Below are 22,239 nucleotides of genomic sequence, written 5' to 3'. Positions count from 1 at the left end.
CTATACCCCTTCAAAATGGACACCATATACATTGTTAATAGTTACAAACATTTAAATAAAATTGTGCAGATAACATTATATACAGATATATATATATATATATGGAGTGTTTCCTGATAACATTGCTTAAAGGAAGCATATATAAGGTGAACAGAGTTGTGAAACTAACTTTTGTGTACATTGCAGATTCAACAGGTTACTGGACAATACATCTGTGCCAGCTGTGGGAAAGAGAATTTTATTTTCTCTGATAGTTACAATTTTATTTGTAAATCATAAAGTAGTTACTGCTGATTTTACAGGAATACATGGCTCAATAGAGCTGTGACTCTGTCAGCCTGGCTACAGTGCTGAAAAGAACCCTGGGGCTGTTTTTATCTTCCTCTTTTAATGATGAATAATAGGTGGTTCTGACAGTACAGAGGGTTAGACTATCCTATCCTATACTAGACTGGTGGAATACCGCCTTCTTTCCAGCTTTTGTGATGTCTGCTTTAAAGCGCGCTTTTGTAAAACCATATTTTTTGGTTTGCAGAATTTCTACTACCTTCTTGTTTGTTGCCTTTCTGAGTCACAACAGCAGCAGCAGCATCAACAGCACTTTAGCAGTCGGTTATGTATTTGGGTTGTTGCAGCATGACTTTACTGGCCATTGTTTTCATGGCTAACTTTGTGTTTGCTCTGAGAGGAGGCAGTGTGTAGTCAGTGTAGTGTGTAAAAATCTGCATTATCAACTGAAGACCATACAAACCAGTAATAAGCCTTTGACACTCCACTGGGATCACACCATGTCTGAGTCCCTCAGCCCTAACCCGTCTTTAGGCTTGCCACTGAGCTTTGGAAGAGAGGTTTGGTTTATACCTCAGCACAGGACACTTCGTGCACTCTTATACTTGAACATTGGTTTGTTTGTGTCGCTCTGCAGTTACAGGCGGTGGTGGGGTTTCTGTGCCACTGTGTTGAGTTTCTTCATGTACTTCATGTTGGAGTTGGAACTAATAAATGTTAAAGTTACTTTTAACAGATGAAAGTAGCTTACACTGCTACTACACTGCTACCGAGCATTTAAGAGGTCCAAAAGAAGGAACTAGAGGAGGAGAGGTGCATCTGCAAAAACTACTGGCAAAATGTACTGAAATGTTGAAAACTCAAATACTAGTGACTGACACTGTCCTGTAAGATTTGTAGTGTTATTTCTAAAATCTTTTTTTCTGATTCAACCCATTACTTTGCCATTTTAAAACATTTTAACCAAGACGACATTATGCTGTAGACACAGTATTTCTGAAACCCCGGCTCCCTGAACGCAGCCAATACTTAACAGTAGTCGTCATTCATCAGACTATCAGTATGGTCTGAATTAGGTCCAGTTTGAAGCAAAGGTATGTTGGGGCATGACTACTGTGTGACTCATCGTTACATCACTGTATATGAGTTGTGTCACTGCTGTACTTTTCCATTTTCGTACTCGCTAGATACGACAGACAACGAGGAAACACAGTTCTCGTGAAAAGACACTAAAAAAATGTTCTCCTAGAAATTGGTCTTTTGTCCGCGTTGACAAATGGCTGAACTGAGTATGAGGGACCTACAAACTGTATCCCAGGGTAGCCCGGGTGGTAGGAGCTTAGCTACCTCCCCGACAGTTTTCTTATAAAATGCAAGCTCCGCCCCTCTGCCGTACGAAGACTAAAAGAATCGTACACTGCTGAACACTCTACGGCCCGCCTACTTTTAACGTGACGTGTAAATCAGCCAATCACAAGTCTCTCTGGGCGGGAGTACAGCTAAATGACGGCGATCTGTTGCAATGAGAAAGCCTCTTTGTGTGTTGTCAAGGTATATAAGACATTTCTGCCGCAGTTTCTTTCTTTGGAATAATGTCGGCTGAATATGATAATAGGTAAGGCAAAGTTTTTGGTCCCATTACGATGCAGTGTTTCTGAATTTCAGTTAGTCGTTAACGTCGCTACGTTAGTTATTGTTATTGATGACTCTTCGTGATGTACACGACATTGCGTGAAACATCATGGTGTTTTCCGTGTTAGACTAACGTTAAGGCCTGCCGATAGCCTCAGACTAACGTCACAGGTCCTCACATTTTATCAACCAGTACTGTAAAGTAAGATGTTAGGTTTAGGTATTTAAAGTAAAAAATCAATGTTGTGCTTCCTCATTTATGGTTTACAAGATAAATTTACGTGGCAGGAATGATGGGGATCGCTGTTGGTTCTGAACGTAGCGGAATCAAAAGAAATGGCAGCCGGCGCCCAGGGTAGCACGTGAATAAGCCTGGTCTAGGCCTCGACATTTCCTATTTCACACGGCTCTGTCATTTTTAGTCCGATGTTAAATGTAAAGATGTATTGGAGCTGCGAAACTCCCGGTTTGTCATTCAGCGGATGCTCTCGGAGTTGGCGGTGCAAATTTAAAGATCTTTGTTCTCGTTGTACGATGGGCGCACATGGTCGTAGTGCTAACCGGCGGCTCGGACAATGCCGGCAGTGTAGGCCGCTAAGTGCAGTTGGACGCGATTCCCCTTACGCTGCTGTTGGTGATATGCTGCCATGGTGGAACAAATGTCTGTTTTTTGTCGATGTATGCTGTCCTTAATGGATTTCGCTGACTAGACAATTCAAATAAAAGGCAACATAAAGACGAGTTGGGCCTGTTGGCAGTGGCTTTAGCGGGCCGGGGCTACACATAGCTAAGCTTTTCTTTATTACCACTCATTTTGATGTAGAGCCACGTCTTAAAACTCACCATCAACCAAAGGTTGATGTCAAATCAAAATTAAGTCGCAGTTTGTAAACTAGCTGTCTGTATTCGACGTGGCGCCTTGTGGCCGCTCTTCTGTCGCGTCGCTTCCGACCCTTTCTGCCTAGACTGGAGAAACGACCATCTTGAATGTATGTAGTAGAAATGGCGGACTCCCGAAAAGGCGTTTACTTTCACGCGCAAGGCATAAAAGCGCAGAAAGGTTATTAAGAGTCTCAACGTAGCATCTGAGGAAACCGTACCTGTCGTGCTTAAGAGATGAAATATCACCACGAAATTGCTAGTTAATTACGCCGGTTACTCGACAAGTAACGGAAAAGATGAACACAAACGCATGTATTTTTGTTTTTTTCCTTCCTTTTGTCTGTGAAGAGTGAAATGCAGAGTTGGGCTCTCAAGAGAAATATCACTCTTTAAAAAAATAAAATAAATACAGGATAATGACAGTATCCATGGACTTGTAGGAAACTGCTTTTTTCCCCCACTTCTCTCTCTCTCTCTCTCTCTCTCTCTCTCTCTCTCTCTCTCTCTCTCTCTCTCTCTCTGTGTGTGTGTTTTTTTTTTCATATTTTCCCCTCCCTCATGCAGTGTTAAATTGTGTTCTGATGTTATACATAAGCATGCAAGGAATAATACCAATGATTTTTTTTTTTGCTTGGTCATTTCCAGAGACAATGGCCCAGAGGGCATGGAGCCAGATGGGATCATTGAGGTGAGTTTATATATGGTAATTAAGATACACCCCCCACACCCCAGGCAGTGAAATTTTCCAAATTCCCAGTCCAGTCTCATGGCCCCAGGATGTAAATTAGAGCAAGCTGTGTAATAACTTTGGCAAAACATAATGCATATATAATCATACTTATCAACAATTTACATCTGACTTTTTTCTTTGTTGCTCCTTGTTTTCTTACCTCTCCAGAGCAACTGGAACCAGATCGTGGACAGTTTTGATGAGATGAACCTGCGTGAGGCTCTGCTCAGGGGAATTTATGCCTATGGTTTTGAGAAGCCTTCCGCTATCCAGCAGAGAGCCATTATCCCTTGTATCAAGGGTAAGTACAGTGTTTTTCCCTCCCTTCTTCCCCATCAATACACCTTAACTAGAGTTAGGAGAAATACTGTAGTATTCACTCCTCTGCCCAGGAACAGCACACCTGCTCAAATTCCAACACCTTTTGTTGATTTTGTTCTTTTTTTAAACATTTAAAAATTTATTTATTTTTTTTAACTAAAACAACAAAGATGTGGCGTTGAGGGAGGCTCAGCACCCTAATAAACAATAGAGGAAGAACAATACAACAACAATACAGCAAGAGAAGTAGTGATAAGCACATGGAGAGGAGGAGATGCCCTGAGACTTCCATTTACAGAAACAACTGGACAGATTAATATTGTTGTTTAATGGCAAAGACTACCTGCTGAATTGACAACATGCAGACATCAGGCATGCGTCTGCCTGTGAACCAGTGTCTGAGGTATAAGTAGGTGCATTACATGTAGGTGGTGGTGGCTGATAGGTATCACCTGTGAAGTTCTTCAGTGTGTCAGTGTATACAACATGAATATGTATTTTAGTAACTTTTTGAATTTGTTTGTTCAGTGTCAAGTCACTGTCCATTTTCATTTGGGCTTAGGAAACAGTAAAATAGCAGCTGATCAAGTCAGTGACTACTGTTAGGCTCATCCCTTTGCTGGACATTGATTGAATCTGAAATGCATGAGAGAGCCATGATTGTGCTGATCTCTGGGTGTACTGCCGTAGTTGAGTCTGGGAGGGTTTTTAAAATTTTTTTTAAAACCCATTCCCATGTCTATTTTGTCCCCTCAGGTTACGATGTGATTGCTCAGGCCCAGTCTGGCACTGGAAAGACTGCCACCTTTGCCATTTCCATCCTCCAGCAAATTGATGTGGAGCTCAAAGGCACCCAGGCTCTGGTCCTGGCTCCTACCAGGGAGCTGGCTCAGCAGGTAGGTTCACTCTAAAGCAGTGTGAGAAACATGCACTGAAACTGTACTTTTAAAGCTTTATTTGGTTTGGAGGTCTTTGGTGTCCAATCCAAACTCTTGATCAGTTTCATGATTCTGAGACAAAGGGCCTTCAGTGTGCATGTACTTGAGGTATTGGCCTCCGATTACTGACATGTTAACATAAAGGGAAAACTGTTAGCCATGTGATTATCACTGCCATCTCAAGCTGGTGCAGTTGTGTTCTGTTATGCTGCATGTCACTACAGATTGTGCAATGATTATAAGTTTGAAACTTTTTTCAAAAGGCAGTTTCTAGTTGGGTATTTGAAAATGACAAACTTTTCATAGTTTTCATGTTGAATTGAAAGAATCCACAAAGGGCATTATTCAGTTCCCTTTAGTGGGTAAGAGTCCAGCTTTTCTCCCTGCTAAGTCTGATTCAGTACAGCCAGTTGCATAATCGGGGGTTTCACCGGATTTTACAGTTAAGCTAAGCACAGTGAAGTCTTTTAGGAAATTCCTCTCAAAACAGGGATTTAATTACTGGATTACTGACCCAAGTCACAGTAAACATTATTTGTAAAATACCATAATTACTCATGTAGTCCCTCGATTCAAAAGGAGCATCTGATGTAATGGTTGTCTTCAAGTATAAGATGAACCTACTTCACTGAAGAACCAGCTTATATTTGACTCAGTATGGTATCATTTCATTCTCACTGAAATTCACTGAACTCAGTCATGTTCAAGAAAACCAGTTTGAGGCTACTTTTGCTTTGTGACAAGGTTTTTGGCAGCGTTCTGTGCATGAAGCACCACTGCTACAGTCAGTCAGGACTGCTGTATGATGATGAAACCCATGCGTGTCAGCTGACTCTGTAAACCCCTGGTGTGTTGCTGCTCTGGTTGGCGTTCTGCTGGCTCGAGTTGTCAGGACAGCAGGGATCCAGAGACATGATCATACATCATTACTTCTGAATACAGCACCATCAGCCTTCTGAAAGAGCCATTAGCAAGTGTTGACGGTCGACTCTGTATAACATCTATGCAGAAATTGGCAGGAGGTTGTAATTCCAATAGGGCTCCTGTCATTGGTTGCTGAAATTGCTGATGTCAGCAGTGACGTCAGTTTTTTTAAACTGATGCAGTGTTTCACATGTTTGTTTGTGGATTTCTGCCACAATATCAAGACTGACCACCATATCCTGATTTTCTAACTTGTCATTTATGGTCATGTGGCTTCTGTCCTCTCTGCCTGAGACAGGGCTGTTCCACACACAAGTTAACTGCAGTTTAATACCGTTAATTTCCTGTCACCAAGAAGGGTGGAGTGATACATGGTGTGTTTCTAAACGTTTTTGAGTGTTAAGTCTTTGCATTCTCTGGATATCTTTCCATTGAAGTTTCAAAGTTAAACTTACAGCATGTGCTTTACTGGGGTTTAAATGACTTTGAATTTCATTGTGTTTGATATATTTAGGATTCTATCAAACGTTACAATATATATTTTTTTGTAAATGGCAGATATGTACTCACTTGCCAGGAAGTGATTTGGTTTAACCTCAGTCAAAATCCAACATGTAGCCTACAACATGCCTGGTTTGAATGTTTACTGATTTTAATGTCTTAAAACCTGAATTAACAAACTATCATGTCTCTGACCTTTTTATTTAGATCCAGAAGGTGGTACTGGCCCTGGGTGACTACATGGGAGCCAGTTGCTATGCCTGTATTGGAGGGACCAGCATCCGCAGCGAAGTCCAGAAGCTGCAGGCTGAAGCCCCTCACATTGTGGTGGGAACCCCTGGCCGAGTCTTCGACATGTTAACTCGCAAAAACCTTTGTAAGTCATCGTAGGAATTCAGTGACGAGTGCCTCTTACCGAGCTGGTTTCTCAAATGAAGTCCAGTGATGTTGTTTATGCTATAAATTTAATGACAGTATAGAATTGTTTATCTAGAGGATTTTGTGCACACTTGGCTGCATTTGGACTTCACTAAAGTGTGGAGCTGGGAGATCGACTTGCTAAATGTGATCAGTTTGCCACTCTGCGAGACATTGATGAAACCAGTTTAGTGAACTTCAGATCTTTTTATTCCTGCTGCTGTGGTGCTGGTTATTAATATTGTTGTAGTTCACGGGCAGGTACAGTCAGGACTGCTGTATGATGATGAAACCCATGCGTGTCAGCTGACTCTGTAAACCCCTGGTGTGTTGCTGCTCTGGTTGGCGTTCTGCTGGCTCGAGTTGTCAGGACAGCAGGGATCCAGAGACATGATCATACATCACTACTTCTGAATACAGCACCATCAGCCTTCTGAAAGAGCCATTAGCAAGTGTTGACATTTAAGTCTTACTCACAGAATATGTTCTAGAAAAATGACTAAAAAGCACAGAAAACGTGTCTGTGTCAGAATCCCCACTCTACGCTCACATTTTCTGAAATGGACAAGCTGACATGATCACCCACTTCTTACTAATTCTCCAACTGTGCAGTGGGAGAAGAGCCAGATGTTCTTCTGTCTCACTCTGTTCATTTAAGCAACTAGTATCCCTTTTAATGTGATCAACCCAAATAAAACACGTAATGTCTTTAAGGAGAGACTGAAAGTATGCACCACTATTCTAGTTTTGACATGATATTGTCCTCACCAGCCATCCAGAACATTAGCACAGTGGCTGCAGTTAACAGCTAAAGCTCCTCTGCAGTTCAGAGAGCTGCTTGTTGTTGAGATAATGGTTTGACACATTCATCTGAGTAGAGCTTGTCACATAGGCAACCACACATTCCTGTCAGATTACTTAATGACGTTGAATACTGCATTTCTTTTGCTTGCGCAACAGTCTGTTACAACATTTTAAAATGGTTGCTGCCATGATAAATGAGATTGACTATGTAGTGTTATTTTGTAAGGGAACTTAATAAATCCCAAAGGAAACTCTTGTGCTAGACACAGCTCCAAAAACCATAAATAGAAGTGAAAAGATAAAGACTAAAATATAAAGTGTGTGTGTGTGTGTGTATACAAACACAGTGTATAAACAATAGATGTATGTAACTGTTACTTTCAGTGACATTGAAAATTGTCAGTGAATAAACATGATGTAAAGTAATGCTGCACATGATACTGAATATCAGACAACTATACTAACTATCCAACTTGGATCATTGACTGTCTCACCAGAACCACAGACAACAAACCTCTACCACTGTGGCTCCATGCATTTGGTTTTTGTTTATTTATGGGGCAGTTTTTTGTCATTTATTAGGTCAGTGTGGATTTAGGCAGCAAACAAGGGAAGGCATGTAACACAAGGCCTTAGATGAAATCAAAATGTAGATGCAGCTGTTATGTGACCTGCACCCTAATCATTCACTGCCAAGTCAGAGTCAGAACTACACCATAGATCCCAGCACCTTCCCTGTCTCACATTGTGTACTGTATTTTTGATGAGTAACTGAGTTAAGATTCATTCCCAGTATTCTGTCCAGGCTTGAAATACCATGCCAGGATTATGAGGATATTAAAAGGAAAAACATGTCCCTTATTTTATTTGCAGCTTCTAAGCACATCAAAATGTTTGTGCTGGACGAGGCAGACGAGATGCTCAGCCGAGGGTTCAAGGACCAGATCTATGAGATTTTCCAGAAACTGTCAAGCAGCACACAGGTAAGAGCTGAACCTCTTACTGAACTGGTCAAGAGAAATGGTTAAGTTCTCAAATTATCACAAGTCAAGCCATTTAACATTGCATGCACCCTGCCAAATTTTCAGTTGCATTCTGTAAGAGCATGCATGTGAGCAGTTTTAATAGTAATGCAAAGCTGCTGCAGATATCAAGCTACCAGCACTAAAGGATGAAAGATGTCTAAGTTAGGACTGCAGGAAATGATTTTTTTTTGGGGGGGGGTTGTGTTTAGGTTGTCCTTCTGTCAGCCACCATGCCAGCCGACGTTTTGGAGGTCACAAAGAAGTTCATGCGTGAACCTGTCCGCATCCTGGTGAAAAAGGAGGAGCTGACCCTAGAGGGTATCCGCCAGTTCTACATCAATGTGGAGAAAGAGGTGAAGAAATATTTTCCAGTTGAGATGAAGTTTATTGAAGAGAGTAGACATAGAATTTAAAGATTGTGTATATGATAATCAAGATGAGCTGTAGTCACATATGGAAGAGGTAAACATCAAGTACACTAGTTGAAGTACACCTAGCCAAAACTAATGCTGTCAAATCAGTCAGGTTTACTACAACATCTTACTTTTATTGAGTTTTTCTAGAAAGTGAAGTATATTGCATTATTCCATTACACTCCACCTCATTGATGGCAGATAAGAAAATGCCTCTGTATAGTTTAGCAGAACCACACAATACACCCTTAACTACACCACACAGCACATCTCAAACAGTCAGAACACAAACTGACAGTATAACCTGAATGAAGGAGGATTTATTGCACTGTTGAAGACTGCATTACTTTTAGCAAGGTGGATCTACTAAAGTATCACTGAGAGTAATGTATGTAAATGATTGAGGAGCTGTGTACAGAACGTGAGCCTGCTTGAGCTGACTGTATCTGACATGGTGTTGTTAGGAGTGGAAGCTGGACACGCTGTGTGACCTGTACGAAACCCTGACCATCACACAAGCTGTCATCTTCATCAACACAAGGAGGAAAGTAGACTGGCTCACTGAGAAGATGCACGCCAGAGACTTCACTGTGTCTGCTCTGGTAAGAGCCTCCATGTAGACTGAGTCCTTGTATCATCTCTTCATGGCAAATTGTTTGAAAATGTATCCAACTGCCATTAGTTTGCTGGTGATCCAGCAGTGGAATGTTGGAAAGTAAACCCAGAAATGATTGATGCAACAGAATCTTGTGGTACAGTTTTTGTTGGTAGCCTCACTGGTAAGCTTTGTTTGCCAGCTGGGCCAGGGTTTTAATCTGGCAGGCATTATGAAGAACCTCACTCTGTTCATCACTGAGATTGTTAGATGAATGCTGCATTGCTTTGTCTTGCCTCACAAAGTATTCTTCTAATACAGCTGGGCTGTAGATTTGTCTTCACTTGAGCCTTGTCTCAACTTGTAATCTTCCAACTTGTCTTTCAGCATGGTGACATGGACCAGAAAGAGAGAGACTTGATCATGAGGGAGTTCCGTTCTGGCTCCAGTCGAGTTCTTATTACCACTGACCTGCTGGTATGTACACTAACAGCCATGTGCACCAGGGGGGTTTGAACAGAGTGCTGATAAAAGCATGTGCTGCAACGTGAGCTGCTAACAGTGTCACATGTTCACTGAGCTATGCCTCTCCTTAAGGGTGTAGCATACAATAGCCTCCAAATATAATACTTATAGGGTTATTTTTATTTAATTCTTTTGTTGATTGGCTGTCAGCCAGACACCAGCACTGCCTTTGGTAAAACCCAAAAGCAGACTAACAAATGTGGATTTACTTTGATGATGAAGTATGTGCTGCCCAAGGATCCCTCTCCTCCCATCTGCAGTGTTGGTGAAGGACTGAAAGTTCCTTGGTAGAGAAGCCTATCTGCTCTCCACTGTGGCTGAGTTTAAGTCTTTGACTCACAACTAAATGGCAGATTACACTATTTTACTTTAGGGTTCCATCAGCTCAGGAACTAAGGTGGAAATTAGCTTCTTTTTTAATATAATGTTTTATTGTGCACAGGATGTGACCATCTTGTTTCTCCACTTGTTTATTTTAAACTTTTTGTCACCAGTTTCTGCTTCAGAATGACTTTTGTCCACAAACTATTTGACTCCGAGCCCAGTGATTAACTGAAACAGTGACAGATATTAATATACAGGTTTCAAGCTTCAGTAAATGAATCTCCGATGTAATGTTAATGCATTGTTGACTTCAGAGGATTCAGTTGGTGTGGATGATGACCTGAAACCAAAGCAGAAAGTTGGTGCTTGGCCTCAGGCGTATCAACGTGTTGGTTCTACATGGATGTGATTGACTGGGTGTTATGTAACCAATGATTTTGCTCTTCCTCAGGCCAGGGGTATTGATGTCCAGCAGGTGTCCCTAGTCATCAACTATGACCTGCCAACCAACAGGGAAAACTACATCCACAGGTAACAACACTAAGAAAGTATCAAATTACAAATTGGCTTGAACAATGGAGGTGTTAGGGAAGCGGTGATGTTTTTCTGGAACACTAGTCCATAAGTTGGTGACTGAACGTGAGATGTAAATTGCCTCTGGTTATTAATAATGAGCAAAATATACCTATTTGTTTTCCCCCTCCTTATCAGGATTGGTCGGGGTGGTCGTTTTGGCAGGAAGGGAGTAGCCATCAACATGGTGACTGAGGATGACAAGCGAACCCTAAGGGACATTGAGACGTTCTACAACACCACCATTGAGGAGATGCCCATGAATGTGGCTGATCTTATCTAGAAGAATCCACACGCCCTTCGTCCACCCCCACCCTGCTTATTTTAGAAGTCAAACCTTGTTTCTTATATGATCTGACCGTGACTCTGCCCTCTACATTCTAAGGGAAGGAAGAATGCAGCTGTTATTCCTTCTTAAACTTTGAAATAGTCTATGGCCATCTTGAAAGGATGAATTACTGACCAGTTTCATCTGCTCTGCATTGTCCGTTACTCCATATCAGCACCTAAAGTCTTCATAAAGCATTAATTTGAAAATTGTCAAATGGCAACCCAACACAACGAGTCCGTTTGTAACTGGGTTTCAGAAGTGTCCAACAGCCACTTTTCCAAAAGCACATTAAAACATGACAAAGTTGATGTTAAAGGGATTCTAGCTTTGATTGTTGGCAGAAGCTGAACATTAACTAAATAACTTGGCTCAATTGGTAACTTGCACATTGGAAACACAGCATCAGTTGGTGCTGTGCTGCTGGTAACTGATGGCTGGGTGGTTTAGACTGCAGTTTAGTTTGGACTCCACACAACAATGATCGAAATGACATGGAAAGTGCTGCATTTATCCAGATCAGTATTTAAACAACCTTCAGTGTACTTAAAACAGCCTTTAACACACATCCATGATCATGTTAAGAACAGAGGTTTTGGGGGGTCTAGATTACACAGGGCATATTCAATAAAAAGACCTGTATAGTAAAATCTATCATGAATGAGTTGTTTACCGTTTTGATCCTTTTACTGCTGTTTCATACCTATATTTTTTATTGCTATTGTACATACTGCTTGACTTGTACAGTCATTTGTCCAGTAGCATTCAGTTGAAGACTGACTGGCGGCCACAAACATTGGGAGGCAAAAGCAACGGTGAGTTCTGTGGAGACTCTGCCTCTCACCCCTGGTTGGATTTTCATCTCTAACTCTTTGACATTATTGTTTATTTAGATTTTATTTTTTAACAAAACATTGGGCTTTTGATAAGGTGGTGGTCAATTTTGTAACCTGCCTTGCCAAAATGCTGGGAGGTGGGGCATCTGACATGAAAGGACCAAACAAGATGATTGAGTGTATGGAGACGACCCCCACCCCCCACCCTCACCCCCCGCTCATTAAAATGCCTCTCATCATGGGCTGTGGTGTCTGGTTTAAGAGAACCATCATGTTTTGCGGTGTATGGTCAGTGCTATTTTTTAAAATGAATTTATGGAGTTGTTAACCTTTTTGAGACAGAAACCGTGTATCAAGTTTTTTACATTGGATTCTGTATAGTATTTATTTTAATGGTCTTAAAAAAAATAAAGGTTTCTCCTTTAACAGTGTAAACTGGCCTCTGCATTGTTGAATAGCATGAAAGCTGTTTGGGCCAAATCCTGTGTGGAAAGGATAGTAGGCTATTTCACAGAAAGGTGATAACCCATGCTCTGGTTCTGCTGGACAGACACACACACACACACACACACACTCGTGCTGCAAATCTGACTGGCTGCTGGGCTGCTCTTATACCTCAGCACTGCAGGCTGGTTCATCTACCGCCACCTACTGACAAATAACTGTACCTTCTAATGTATAATATTTATTACCACGATGCGTCTGAACGACCATACACCAACCTGATCGCCCTTTGTTTAGCTGCATGTTCTCAGTGATGGCAGCTGTCTCCAGCCTGGGCGTCATTTAGAACATGTTAGCATGTCATCACTGATTGTTGTCTCTGCAATAAACATTCAGTTTTATAACAGTGGTACAGCCACACGTGTCCCTCTATTATTAACATACAATCACAGTACCTGTGCAAATACAGTACAGTCTGAAGACTGAGAAGGGAATTTGTTTTGTGCTTGCAACAGTACACTTCACCTCTGTATTAATGCCATTCTCCAATCAGCCAATCATGTGGCCAGCAGTGAAATGCATAACATCATGCAGAGACAAGTCAGGAGCTTCAGTTAATGTTCACATCAAACATCAGAATGGGGAAATAATGTGATCTCAGTGACTTTGACTGAAATGGTTGTTGGTTTCAGACAGGCTGGTTTGAGTATTTCTGCTGATCCCCTGGGATTTTCACCCACAGCAGTCTCTAGAGTTTTTACTCAGAATGGAGCCAAAAATGAAAAACATCATAGGTAAGGTTTGAGGGTCAGATGAGGATGGTCAGACTGGTGCTGCAGCTGACAGAATGGCTAGAGTAACTCAGATAAGCTCTTTACAACTGTGGCTAACAGAAAATCATCCCAGAATGAACAACACCTCCAACCTTGAGGTGGGTGGACTACAACAGCAGAGGACCACATCAGGTTCCTCTCCTGTCAGCCAGGAGCAGAAATCTGAGGCTGCAGTGGGCACAGGCACCAAACTGTTGAGGACTGTTGAGGACTGGAAACACGTAGCCTGGTCTGATGGATCTGTATTTCTGCTGAGGCAGCAGATGGTAGGGTCAGACTTTGGCTTCAACAGCATGAATGCATGGAGCCACCCTGCCTTGTGCCAACAGTCCAGGCTGCTGCTGGTGTGATGGTGTGGGAAATGTTTTCTTGGCTCACTTTGGGCCCTTAATACCAACCAGCCATGGTTTGAATGTCACAGTCTGAGTGTTGTTGCTGACCATTCACATTCCTTATGTTTACCATCAGTTTACCATCTTCTAATGGCCACTTCCAGCAGGATAATGCTCCAATGTCACAGGAGAAAAAGTCCAATAGAATCCAGTAGAACACCTTTGGGATGTGGTAGAACAGGAGATCGGCAGCATGAATGTGCAGCTGATGAATCAGCAGAAATGATGTGATGCAGTGTGTCAACAGGGAGCAGAATCTCAGAGGAAAGTTTCAGCATCTTGTGGAATCCACGTCAGGAGGAATTGAGCAGGGGCCGATCTAGGATCTAAGAATAAAATACTTTTCAGGATCTTGCTGGCATGGGACAGCACCAGCTTGGAATTAGACAGAACTACAAGGATCTGGATCAGGATGTTCCAGCTGAGTTCAGATATGATGCTTTTTAAAACCTTAGTGACAAAGTGTCCTAAAGACTCTGATATCACCCCAAACAAGGAATTACAACAAAATAACATACAGTTGAACTTTCAACATAAGAGACAAACAGGTGATAATATATTCAAGTGGAGCCATCAGCTCGAGCCTTCAAGATGATTATGTCTTTTGTGGAGAGCAAGAGAAAGTTAAAGGTGATAGCATAGATCTGCTGTACTGAGCCTCTAAAGCTCAGTGTATTATTAAACTCCATGGAAGAAGGTACATTGCTTCTCCACTATCAAATCAACCTTGCAGTAATAGTGGATTCCATATAATTACTGCATGACCTAATATTCAATACACTGCCAACAATAAGTAGGCCAGGCTGTTAAAATACTGTCTCTCTTTGTCCTAAAGGCTGGACTATTTTTGGTTACTGAGACACATGATAAATATGAAAGAAAAAACACTGTCACTCCACTAGAGGGAAACATTGTTCTTTCCTCACTCTGCCAGGCCTGTTGAGTGAACAGGCAGGATCACAGTCTGAAGGCATCTCAAACTGGAGTAACAGTCTCCCTCCTGTCAAATATCAGCCATCCTCTCTATCAGGAGGTTTTAAATCTGATGGAGCTCTTATCATTTCACATCCTGAGAGCATGTCAACTCAAACAGGATCCTTCTTTCCCAACAATAAACAAAGAAGCCCATTTTTTTTCAAACACTACAGACTCTCTCTATAAAATACATGTGCTGACAGTCGGACACTGTTTGACAGAAAATGCTCTCTTCTCTCCCTCCTGTCAGAAGTTTCTCTGGTGACTCTGTCAAAGCAGAGTTTTTACATTTCGTTGATACTGAGAGTTTTTGACACATCAGATCTATATATATATATATATATATATATATGTCCAGACAGTGACAGCAGCTCACAGCTCTCTCATTACCACCGCAGAGCTGCCGTTGAACGAGGCCTAAGCTGCTGTAATTAAAAAGGTGGTTATACTGGGCAGCTTGTGGCTGTGAATGTGAAGGCCACCCACTCTGTTACAGATGTCACTGGTTTAGAGCAGTCCCACATGGACTCAGAGTTCACACGTTTGTGTAATTCATTTCTTTTCATTTGCCCATCCCACAGATACTTTAACTCTGAAACTTGAGTGGCAGTTACAGTACAGTTGGGGGTGAAGCCAAAGACAACAGAAAATCCCAGACAACAGAAATGTGTCTCTGTAAAACATTTTATCTGATGAACACATCAGTCAGGTAGAGGGGGAGTGGTACTGCATAAAGTGCTTCGTCAAGGCTATACTGAGCGGCAGAAAACTCCTGCGGCAGGTAGACACAACACAGCAAATACAGGAATAGAAATACAAACTCCAATCACAACAGACAGATCATTCGTTTAGTAACACAAAATGCATTCATTGCAACCACCCAGTCTGTCTACTTCTTCACGTAGACAGACACAGAATGAAGAGTGCATGAGATCCAAGACACTCTAACATGTAGTTGACAGAACAGGCGTTTTTTAAAATCCAGTTTTTGGCATCATGGGAGATAATATTAAAACCTACACTTTTTCACATTGTTAGTGAGAATGTTCTGTTCCTTAATGTCCTGAAATGAATGAGCAGATTTTTAAAGGCTCTGGTCATTGGAGCAGGGTTGTGCAGATTTTTCCAGTGGTGGAGGTGCTATGAGTTATATTAAACACTACGGATTATCCAAATGCAAGTTTCAATTCTCAACATATTGTATTTAGTTCAAATATCTCATTGTGCTGTCCCAGGCTTTTAAGGCTCGTTTGTAAAGTAAAGTGTAACCTGTATGGTTTGGCTCATCGTCATGCTGAGAGGTGAAACGTTGCTGCAGTCTCAGGTCATATGGAGCCCAGAGAAGGTTTTCCTCCAGCATGATGCTGGGGTTGGTATAAGCCAGGTGATGAGCAGTGTCTGATATTTGCCAGACATGTGTTCATGTGACATGCGCTTCTGCCAAGCCACTCTACCATAAAGGCCTTATATACACAAGTGTGTGCTTTTCTAAATGATGGCCAATCAAAGTTTGCCACAGGAAAGGATCTGAATACTTTTGTAAATATGTTTTGGATTTTTAACTAATTTGCAAAAAATTCTAAAACCATGAATTAACTTTATTGTAATGGGCCTTTGGGTATAGATTAAGATAACAGTTTTATATATTCAAAATGCAAAAAGTGAGGGAATCTGAATACTCTCTAGGGCCACTGTATATCTACCTCCTCTGAATGTGACATATAGGTGAAGCATCCACATCTGCATTGTGATACACAGTTAATATGAATATGGACCCTGCCTCAGCATGCACTCCCTCCCACCCACACACACCACACACACACACAAGCCACATCCCGAGCAGGTTAACCCCTCCTAACCTTCCCAGGTGTCCCAATATGACGTCCATCAGCCTCAAAACATGTTATGTCTCTCTGCTTTTCTCTCCTGCTCTCAGCCTTGGTGGCCTGTCTTCCAAAGGCACTTTCTGTGGCAGAGATACCCTGTGCCCATCCCCCAACTGCCCAACACACACATACTCCTGTTACCCACTCCACCCCCCATTGGGTGCTGGATAGTGGGGTTGAGAGATGGTGGGGGGCGGGGGTGGGGGATTATGCGAATGTGAGGCTCGTAAAAGGCCTGCCATGGTCTTTCTGTTGTGTGACGGATGGCTGGGAGGCTGAACAGGCCTGTTTTGCATGAGAAGAGAAGCCAGCAGAGGGGAGAATAGAGGTCTATTCAATGAGGCCTGTCACCCAAAACCACCCTCCTGCTCCGTACCCTCACACCCCACCCCTTCATCATCCATCCCTTCATCCTTTCATCCCTCCTCCTCCTCCCTTGTACTCCCTCTCCATCTCCCTCTCCCTTTCTTCCTTCATTTTGTGGTTTTCATTTGCCTGTCTTCACTGCTTCTTTCTCACCCTATAATCTATACCCCACCCCCACTCCACTGCCCTCCTTACTTCTTCTTATTTCATCCACTTAATTTCTGTTCATTCAGATTTTCCCTCCTTTCCATCAAGCTGTTTTTACCTTGGTGAGTTCCACAACATTTGAATCCTCTCATTATTGTGTGGGTATTGTGAGTGAAAAGCTATAATGGAATGTCATAGTCAAAGCTCTTTAACACTAAAAGAAGTCATGTGACTTGATGCTCTGACATGCTGACTGAGTCCACATTTGAGTCAGCAGGAGATATTATGGCATAATTAGGTTATAAATGTATTCAACAGTTTTTAGCCAATGGGGAGCAGAAAAATCCAAAACAAGATGGACATTGATCCACAAGCCTGCCACAGTTTGTAAAGCTGATATAACTAACATATAACATGTTAGACCCATCCAGCAGTAGCAATAATTTGGAGCTGTGTTTATGTCCACCTGATGAAGATAATACCAATGTTTGCTCTTTTTGGTTTTGTTTCCTTGTTTATAGCACACTTACAGGAACGACCTTGCTGTGGTTGCATTCAAATCAAACAGTGAGCTAAAAGAAGCTGGGTGTTAATTCTTGACACTGTGAAGGACCCATTCTCCCTTAACCATGGTGTTAATGTATGAAGAACGTCACAGCTGAAATCTCAGTTATGTATTTTAAATGATTATGTAGCTCTGAGTTATGTTTTTAGATGAATTCAAACACAGTGATCATTTTAAGGTAGATCACCTCGTGTCGAAGGAGGATGTCCAGGTTAATATTCCAGGTGAGAGGTGAGACGTTGCTGGACCAAATCTTGAAAGCAACTAATTAACAAAGGAGAACGTCCCTGGCATGTTCCCGGGCCCCTGTCTAGCTGTGGACTGTTTCCACGCTGTTCTACCTCAGTAGCAGCAACAATAAGTATGTCCCATCTGCAGTCCTCAACCTGAAAGCTGCTGCAGGTATTTCACATACTGATGACACAGCAGCAGGAACTTCATTCATTATTTCAATCTCCTGACATGCTGACAGGATGGTTTAGTATTGTTGACTGATGTTCAGCTTTTTCTATACATCAGACAGTTGATGTTTAGATTAAAAGATTGATAATGAGCATTTTGCAGTAGCTGGCCATCTCTTTGAGGAGGTGCACTCAAGGTCTACTAAACTATAGCTGTTAAATACAGCAGGGCCTTCAAACCTTTCCTTCAGTGTGCTCTCCATCTCTTTCCCCTGCTTCAGTGGCTGAAGCTCTTAATACAGTTGACACCAAGAGAGCAACAGGAGAAGATCTCTGACACCCATTCTTTCATAAAATCTAAGCTCTAAGCATTTAAAACTTGTTTTAAATGCAGATAAAACTAAATTTATGTTCCTCTCAAGGATTAGAAAGAGGTGCTAGTCTACAAATCAACACTTTATGTGATATCCCAATACAAAAAGGTCCCCACTCTGGATACCTATGTATTTTGATCGACGATAAAATTTACCTTCAAATCCACAAAAACAACTTAACTTGCAAATTAAAGATGCAACTTAGTTTATGGCACCCAGTGGCACCCAGTGGCACCCAATATTGTGTCCTGTATCAGAAGGTGTGCTGGCCCTCCCTCTCGGTCAAGTGAGATAAACATTTTTCTTCATTAATTTATGAAGAACTACCCCAAAAACGACCTCTGTGTCCATCATCTCTCCTGTTCCCAAGATATTCTAGCTTTAATATCAACTCTCAGGACTGGCTTACATTATATGTTCCTGCAGTAAATACTTCCCTTAGAAAGACAGTCTTCAGATATTACACCCCATCTGTCTGGAATCAGTTACAGACTGAAACCTGACACATTGAAACCAATAGGCCAGTTCAAAAACTTGTGTCATGGCTTTACCGAACTTGAGGTGTGACTGTTTTACACAATATACATGTCTGTGGTGGGTATATAATCATATGTGTGTGTGTGTGTGTGTGTATGTCTGCATAAAGTGTGTATCTACATGTGTTCTTGTGTATCTGTGTGTGTAAATATACACATATATGTGTAGGGGTGAATTTGTGCGCACATGTATGTGTATGTGTACATGTATATTTGAGAACTTTCATATATGTTTTTTATACTTCCAATATTCCATATTTTAAAACTCTGCCTTCTCACTATCTTATTCCTCAGTGCTCCAATCTCAAAATGATCCCCTAATTGAATCCAGTAGATATAGATGCAGTGGAGTTTGAAGTCCTCACAGATTTGATGGAGCACCAGATGCTTGCTGCATGAACAGGCCTTTATCAAGCTATAAACTCAACATCATCAGTAATAGGTATCAGAGAGGAAATGAAGGCTTGTCACCTCTATTGGTAACTTCTGTGACTCTTTTCCACGTCAGACACAAATTCCATCTGCCTTTGTTCAGGCAGCGCTCAAACACTGTTCAGTAAGTGTTGAGTTTGTAGAGGCTCGAGTAATCTCCTTATAAATCTGCTTTCATTCCTGAATGTAGTGCTTCATTCAAAAAGTATGTTTCAGTGTTGCACTGAGAATTGCCAACAACAAGAGAAGACGCAGGCCTTACCTGAACCTCTGAGCTTGCCTTCTGTGGTCACCTCGCTCGTTCTTCTGCAGCGGAGGTTCAGTTGGAGCTTGGCCTTGCGTCCTCTCATATGTGTCACCAAATGTGTGCTGAGCACCTGAAAACCATGGCAAATAAACAGGATGAATTTCAATGTGACTGCTGCATTTGGAAGTCACTGTATTAGCTGTTGTGTGACTCCATGTTTGAAATATGAAATAAAAGGAGATGTACAGAAGTGGAGAAGGAACCTGAAAGCACCACAACCACTCTTTCTACACCTGCCTTTTAACTCTCCTGTGATCTGCATCCTGTCCACATGCTGCCCAGATGACAGGGAACAGATCTCTGCCACAAGTGATATACCTACACTGGTGGTGTTCTACAGAACGAGGGAACACACACCACTGTGGCATTATCAGCTATTACTGCTATTATCAGTCACAAGTTTGTGAATGAAGTCTAAATTTAGTGGAAAATGCTTATCAAAAAGTCACACTTCTCTGATTGGAAAGTATTTTCATGAGAAAGGTTGGACCAAAGATTGATCTGAAATTTCAGTAATGACTATGAATTGAAGTGGACTGCATCAACTGTAGAGAAAAAGAGTGATGGAGAGAGGGCAGACTCAAAACTGCGGCTGTCTTCACCTCACCTCTCCCAACCCACTGCCATGTTGGCTTTTTCTGTGCTTGATGTGACACACACTAATGCCACATGTGCACATAAGTGTAAATTAAGAGAGTGTAAGGAGACAGAGGGAGCTGAGAATCTCCACTGCTTTTCCATTCCATCTGAGGCCGAAGAGGAAGAAAGACAGATGAAGAAAAGCTGAGACTGTGAGTGTTGGTGAGTTGTTTTTGAAAGAGTAAAGCCAGGGGAGCAGAGAGGAGGAGGAGGGAGAGGGCAAGGTTTGGAAGGGATTCCACACAAGGTCGTCATGGAGATGGAAACGGGAGACTGGAGCCTCACAATTCCCAATTAGTCACAAACACATGGTCACAAACACACACCTGCAGCGTGCACACACACATCTGCATAATGCACTCTCCAACTGACTTAGGAAAACCCACTCTGACACCCACAGCTGGTAAGATGTCACACACACACTTGCACGACACAAGTCATATTTTCATTCTCTAACACAGTCATGTACACCACCACCTGTGCATCCTCATTCACTTGCTGGGTACTGGGAAGTCTCTAGAGCTGCTCTATATGAAGAATGCCCTGAGATAACTTCTGTTCTGATCTGTCATGGTAAACTGAATTGACTTTTACTGTCTCACCTAAACCATTACCATGCATTACCATGATTGCCCACTAACCTCACCATGTTTTAATGATTGTAACCATGGTGATGAAAGTCACCTAACCTTAAAGTAGTTAATCCAAACCCTTGGTGCATAAATAAAAGAGGTTTGCACTGGTTTTTGAAGGCACAGGCAAAATGATAGGAACGTCACCTCATTGGCTGGTTTGAATCAGATTTTTGGTCGACATTTTTACTCTTCAGGCAACTTTTTGCCAGACGTGCCACTTTTAATCGAAATCATTTTGTACATAAGATACTTAGCTCCTTTGTTTGGGTTTTCAGTTCATTCAAAAAAATTCCTGCTATGCTACATAGGCCTGAAGACATGGCCTTTCCTACCTCAGTGCAAGTTAGAAGCCAACGAACATAAAGTTGTCTTCACTCTCCTGAAAAAAAAAGATGACTGATGATGTACTAAGACCAATTTGCATGCATATTAATTTGTGCCAAAGGCCTATAGGCAAAAATTCTTAAACATGTCTTTGGGGCCAGACTGAAATCTGATATTATTCAACATAGCTGTAAATACCAGGTGTGCCAAGTAACTGGCAAACTAAATTAGGTCATTGCTGTTTGAAAGGGTGGTTGTTGATAGTGTGGTACCACTGCCTGAGAATAACACTGGGAATCAGTTTTTGCTGACTGTTATGTGTGCTTCACAAGGTTCCCACTACAACAGTCATTGCTCCAGTCATCACCAAGGCTGTGTGCCCAGGTACAGTTAGGCATTGATGGTAAATGGTAAATGGACTGTACTTATGTAGCACTTTTCTAGTCTTTTCGACCACTCAAAGCGCTTTACACTACAGATCACATTCACCCCATTCACACACATTCATACAGCACATATTCTATATATTTAATGTGCTTCTAAACACATTCACACACCGATGTGAAACATCACACATCGAGCAATTTGGGTTCAGTATCTTGCCCAAGGATACTTCGGCATGCAGACTGGAGGAGCCGGGAATCGAACCACCGACCTTCTGATTGGTGGACGACTGCTCTACCTCCTAAGCCACAGCCGCATTGATCAGACAACATCTAGCCCCTACCATCCTGAAAGCCAAGGGGCACTAGAAAGATTTCATCAGACTTTAAAATCAGTGCTACATACACACTGCTTTGACCAACAAAGGGATTTGGATGATTTGTTTTGATTGACACCAACAAAGCTGAACAAGATGCACTAGGTTTCAGACCTGTTGAGTTAGTGTTAAGACATGAAGTGAGTGGTCTTTTAATGTCTTCTATG

General features: G+C 41.9%; 1 protein-coding gene and 2 non-coding genes across 3 annotated transcripts; all 3 read left to right on the top strand.

The window, feature by feature from the left end:
- The first annotated feature begins 1,779 nt into the window (after nt 1-1,779).
- On the top strand, nt 1,780-11,874 carry LOC108895244 (eukaryotic initiation factor 4A-I). Its single transcript, XM_018693931.2, has 11 exons — nt 1,780-1,903; nt 3,448-3,490; nt 3,701-3,833; nt 4,610-4,749; nt 6,424-6,592; nt 8,311-8,420; nt 8,672-8,815; nt 9,340-9,477; nt 9,858-9,947; nt 10,771-10,850; nt 11,031-11,874. Exons 1-11 carry the CDS (start codon nt 1,881-1,883, stop codon nt 11,173-11,175), a joined length of 1,215 nt encoding a protein of 404 aa, XP_018549447.1. The 5' UTR covers nt 1,780-1,880; the 3' UTR covers nt 11,176-11,874.
- Nucleotides 5,592-5,731, top strand: LOC127143283 (small nucleolar RNA SNORD10). Its single transcript, XR_007814574.1, has one exon. It is a non-coding gene; the product is annotated as a small nucleolar RNA SNORD10 (small nucleolar RNA).
- On the top strand, nt 6,912-7,051 carry LOC127143284 (small nucleolar RNA SNORD10). Its single transcript, XR_007814575.1, has one exon. It is a non-coding gene; the product is annotated as a small nucleolar RNA SNORD10 (small nucleolar RNA).
- Nucleotides 11,875-22,239: the final 10,365 nt, after the last annotated feature.

This window comes from Lates calcarifer, linkage group LG14 (genome assembly GCF_001640805.2).
Source record: "Lates calcarifer isolate ASB-BC8 linkage group LG14, TLL_Latcal_v3, whole genome shotgun sequence".
Classification (NCBI taxonomy): domain Eukaryota; kingdom Metazoa; phylum Chordata; class Actinopteri; family Centropomidae; genus Lates; species Lates calcarifer.
Note: the sequence above shows the minus strand (reverse complement) of the source record. Positions and strands in the feature narration are given on the sequence as shown.

Excerpts from the sequence above, each read along its gene's own strand:
- LOC108895244 (XM_018693931.2), top strand. The coding sequence starts at position 1,881 with ATGTCGGCTGAATATGATAATAG. Across the intron at positions 6,593-8,310 it reads GTTAACTCGCAAAAACCTTT|CTTCTAAGCACATCAAAATG; the intron begins GTAAGTCATCGT and ends TTTTATTTGCAG. Across the intron at positions 8,816-9,339 it reads ACATCAATGTGGAGAAAGAG|GAGTGGAAGCTGGACACGCT; the intron begins GTGAAGAAATAT and ends TGGTGTTGTTAG.